The 4,037-nt window shown below is 43.7% G+C and overlaps 1 protein-coding gene across 4 annotated transcripts in view; it reads right to left on the reverse strand.

Moving 5' to 3' along the window:
* ENTPD5 (ectonucleoside triphosphate diphosphohydrolase 5 (inactive)) overlaps positions 1–4,037 on the reverse strand; it is a 60,162-nt gene that overhangs the window by 25,133 nt on the left and 30,992 nt on the right. For all 4 annotated transcript variants that reach the window (XM_017880464.1, XM_017880463.1, XM_017880465.1 and 1 more), the window contains 2 exons: positions 2,103–2,389; positions 726–805 (listed from right to left, as the gene is read on the reverse strand). In XM_017880464.1, the coding sequence (XP_017735953.1) occupies positions 726–805; positions 2,103–2,389 (367 nt within the window). The remainder of the gene's footprint in view (positions 1–725; positions 806–2,102; positions 2,390–4,037) is intronic.

Here is a 4,037-nt window from a genome sequence, read left to right on the forward strand (position 1 = left end):
AAATATATATATATATATATATATCCATATATCCTCTCAGTTCTCCAAACTCAAATCATTTTTAACATCAGGCATTTGGGTAATGATTATTCTTGTGACATTGAATAATAAACACCTTTACATTTGCTCCCCAAGTTTAACATTCTGCCGTATTCTATTTTATTTCAACGTGGCCTCAGATACATAGGATGCAATATGTTGTGGGTGCTCAAATATGAAATACAGTTACCACAAACTCTCTATTCATCTTCTACCACCAAAGATTTTTGTCATCACAGGTTGTTGCCTAATTTCTCAAGTATAGGTATGGTTCCATCCTGCATCAAGGCACTCTGAAATGGAGTTCACTGCTCACCCTCCCTTCAACTGCCGTGTTTATACATCATACCCTATAGAGCTTCATGTCTATCTTCTGCATTTACATGAACAAATGCAACTGATGGCTTCAACTCAAAATTTTAAACAGTAAGTACACAGGGAACAATCTCTTCAAAGCTAGTGTCATCCTTAAATTACCACAACCAATTTACCAGCCTTCTTCCGCCCAGCCTTCATGAGCGTGGGAAATATAATTAATGTTATCCAGGAGATTAGCTGAGGAGAGAAAGCTGATCTCACACATGACCTCAATCTCATTAGTGAGTAGCAGGAAATATTTAACAGCAGTGGTGTCATCAAGTTATCAAGGCATTGAGAATCTAAACATCATATCATAAGAAACTCACCTGCTTAGGTTGATCTACAAAAGCAGAAAGTCCTGGCTTCACAGAATCAAAAACTTCTCCTTCTAGAATTGGAAGCTGTCCTATTTTGTCCACGGAACAAAACAGAAGAGAGAGCTGGTTACCAAAAGTTAGGCTGCTTCAGATGCTGGGCTCTGCAAGCTTTCCTATGACTTCCCTGAAGTTATCCCAAATGATCCCACTTGTGAGGAATATCTTGCAGGAGTACTAGAAAGAGGGACTAGAGCAACCTCTGAGGGTCCATTTCTGCTACCATTTCTCTGGTGGACACCTAGCTCCTCTGCCTTTCCCCAGGCTCCATAAGTTACCTGAGGAAAAAAAACTGACAATGCAGAAAAAGTTAATCTTTCAGGGTCTCCTAGCCTCGTGTCCAAGGATGGCAGTGAAATTCTCATGTGATCCTTCTCCCAAAACCACTCCCCATATTCTGAATATTATGGATCCCTGGAGTATCCCATATTTAGAGAAGAGGAAGAACAAATTATAGCTATTCTTTTTGAACACATGGGTTTCAGACTACAGGCAGCCCAGCTCTCTAATTTCACACTGAATTAAAACCATGTGCTCTGGGCAAGCATGGTGACTCACATCTAAAATCTCAACACTTTGGGAGGCTGAGGTGGGAGGATCACTTGAGCCCAGGAGTTTGAGGCCAGCCTGAGCAGGTCTCTACAAAAAATTTTATGTTTTTTTTTTTTTTTTTTTTTTGGAGATGGAGTCTTGCTCTGTCACCTAGGCTGGAGTGCAGTGGTGCGATCTTGGCTCACTACAACCTCCACCCACCGGGTTCAAGCAATTCTCCTGCCTCAGCCTCCTGAGTAGCTGGGATTACAGGCACATGCCACCACACCCAGCTAATTTTTGTATTTTTAGTAGAGATAGGGTTTCACTGTGTTGGCCAGGCTGGTCTTGAACTCCTGACCTCAGGTAATCCCAAAGTGCTGAGATTACAGGCGTGAGCCACAGCACCCGGCTACAAAAAACTTTAAAATGAGCTGGGCATGGTGGCACACACCTGTAGCCCCAGCAACTCAGGGGGCTGAGGTGGAAGGATTGCTTGAGCCCAGGAGGTCAAGGGTGCAGTGATGTGTCATCATGCCACTGCACTACAGATCAGGCAACAAAGCAAGACTTTGTCTCAAAAAAAAATTTAAAAAATAAAAATGAAAAAAACAAAACAAACAAAAAAACTCCAAATAAACCATATGTTCAATTGTAGTTCAAAGTTCTCTGAAGAAAGACATCCGCTAGGTGTTCAATTCTGTAATTCACATAATAAACTCTAAGCGTATTTGTTTCTGGGAGGAGATTCTAAAGTGTGGATTTACAGACTCTAGTAAGGGTCCCAGTTGCACTTACCTGGCATTTTCTGCACAAAGGTGTAAACATGAATTCGAGTTCCAGTGCTCCCTGCATCAAACATAATTCCATACAAGGTGCTGGCACTGACATTGATGGGGCACATGGAAGACAGGAAGATACCCTCAAACCAAGTCTGCTGGTCCCTGTGGGAGACAGGGCTGCAAACACAGGATACCACCAGCATGAAAAAGACTGCGCCCTGAGAAGTGGCCATTCTTTTCCCAAGATGTGGCTGGGTGGAGGCTTTTGTTGCAGAAGCAATCCTGTTCACACACCTGCAGAGGCTTATAGGACAAAGACACACAAGTCAGACCAATCACCTTTTTTAGTTACACCTATAAAAGAAGAAACACTCACTCCTGGGCCCAGGGTGTTCCTTCTCTGTTCTAATAACCTGTATAACAAGCTAAACCAGGGTAACGTGGGCTCTTAGCACCTTTTCTGAAGGGTATCTGGTTCCAAAAGGAAATTGGAATTGAAGATATATTTTCCCATGTTTTGCTTTTTAAAAATTAATACAAAGTAATTGTACATATTTATGGTATACATGTGATATTTTGATATATGCAGACAATGTGTAAAGATCAAATCAGAGAATCTAAGATATCTGTTACAACATTTATCATTTTTTGTGTTGGAAACATTTCAAATCCTCTAGCTATTTGGAAATACACAATAAAATATTGTTAACTATAGTCACCCCACTGAACTATGAAACACTAGAACTTATTCCTTTTATCTAATTGTAAGTTTGTACCCATTAACCAACTTGTCTTCATCTCTCCACACCCCACCACCCTTCCCAGCCCGTCTGGTAACTGTCATTCTACTCTACTTCCATGAGCTCCCATATGTGAGAACATGCAGTGTGTATCTTTCTGAGCCTGGCATGTTTCACTTAACATAATGACCCATGCTTTGCTTTTTTTTTTGGAGACAGAGTCTCACTCTGTCGCCCAGGCTGGAGTGCAGTGGCACAATCTCAGCTCACTGAAACCTCCGCCTCCCGGGTTCACGCGATTCTCCTGCGTCAGCCTCCTGAGTAGCTGGACTTACAGGGGCACACCACCATGCCCAGCTAATTTTTGTATTTTTACTAGAGATGGGGTTCCACCACGTTGGTCAGGTTGGTCTTGAACTTCTGACCTCGTGATCCACCAGCCTCAGCCTCCCAAAGTGCTGGGATTACAGGTGTGAGCCACTGTGCCCAGCCATTTTGCTTTTAATTATAGGGTGGGGGCCGGAAACAGTGGCTCCCGCCTATAATTCCAGCACTTTGGGAGGCCCAGATGGGAAGATTGCTTGGGTCTAGGAGTTCACTACCAGCCTTGGCAACAGAGCGAGAGCCCTGTCTCTATTTAAAACAAAAAAAATTGGCTGGGCACCATGGCTCATGCCTCTAATCCCAGCACTTTGGGAGGCCAAGGTAGGAGGATCACGTGAAGTCAGGAGCTCGACACCAGCCTGGCCAATATGGTGAAACCCCGTTTCTACTAAAAATACAAAAATTAGGCCGGGCCCAGTGGCTCATGCCTGTAATCCCAGCACTTTGGGAGGCCGAGGTGGGCAGATCACTTGAAGTCAGGCGTTCAAGAACAGCCTGGCCAACATGGTGAAACCCCATCTCTAAGAATATACAAAAATTAGCTGGGCATGATGGCAGATGCCTATAATCACAGCTACTGGGGAGGCTGAGGCAGGAAAATTGCTTGAACCTGGGAGGCAGAGGTTGTAGTGAGCAGAAATCGTGCCAATGCACTCCAGCTTGGGTGACAGAGCAAGACTCCATCTCAAAAAAAAAAAAAAATTTAGCTGGGCATGGTGGCAGGAGCCTGTTAATCCCAACTACTCGGGAGGTTGAGGTGGAAGAATCACTTGAGCCCGGGAGGTGACGATTGCAGTGAACTGTGCCTCCATATCTGGCTTTTTTTT

This window comes from Rhinopithecus bieti, unplaced genomic scaffold (genome assembly GCF_001698545.2).
Source record: "Rhinopithecus bieti isolate Rb0 unplaced genomic scaffold, ASM169854v2 scaffold_11380, whole genome shotgun sequence".
Classification (NCBI taxonomy): Eukaryota; Metazoa; Chordata; class Mammalia; order Primates; family Cercopithecidae; genus Rhinopithecus; species Rhinopithecus bieti.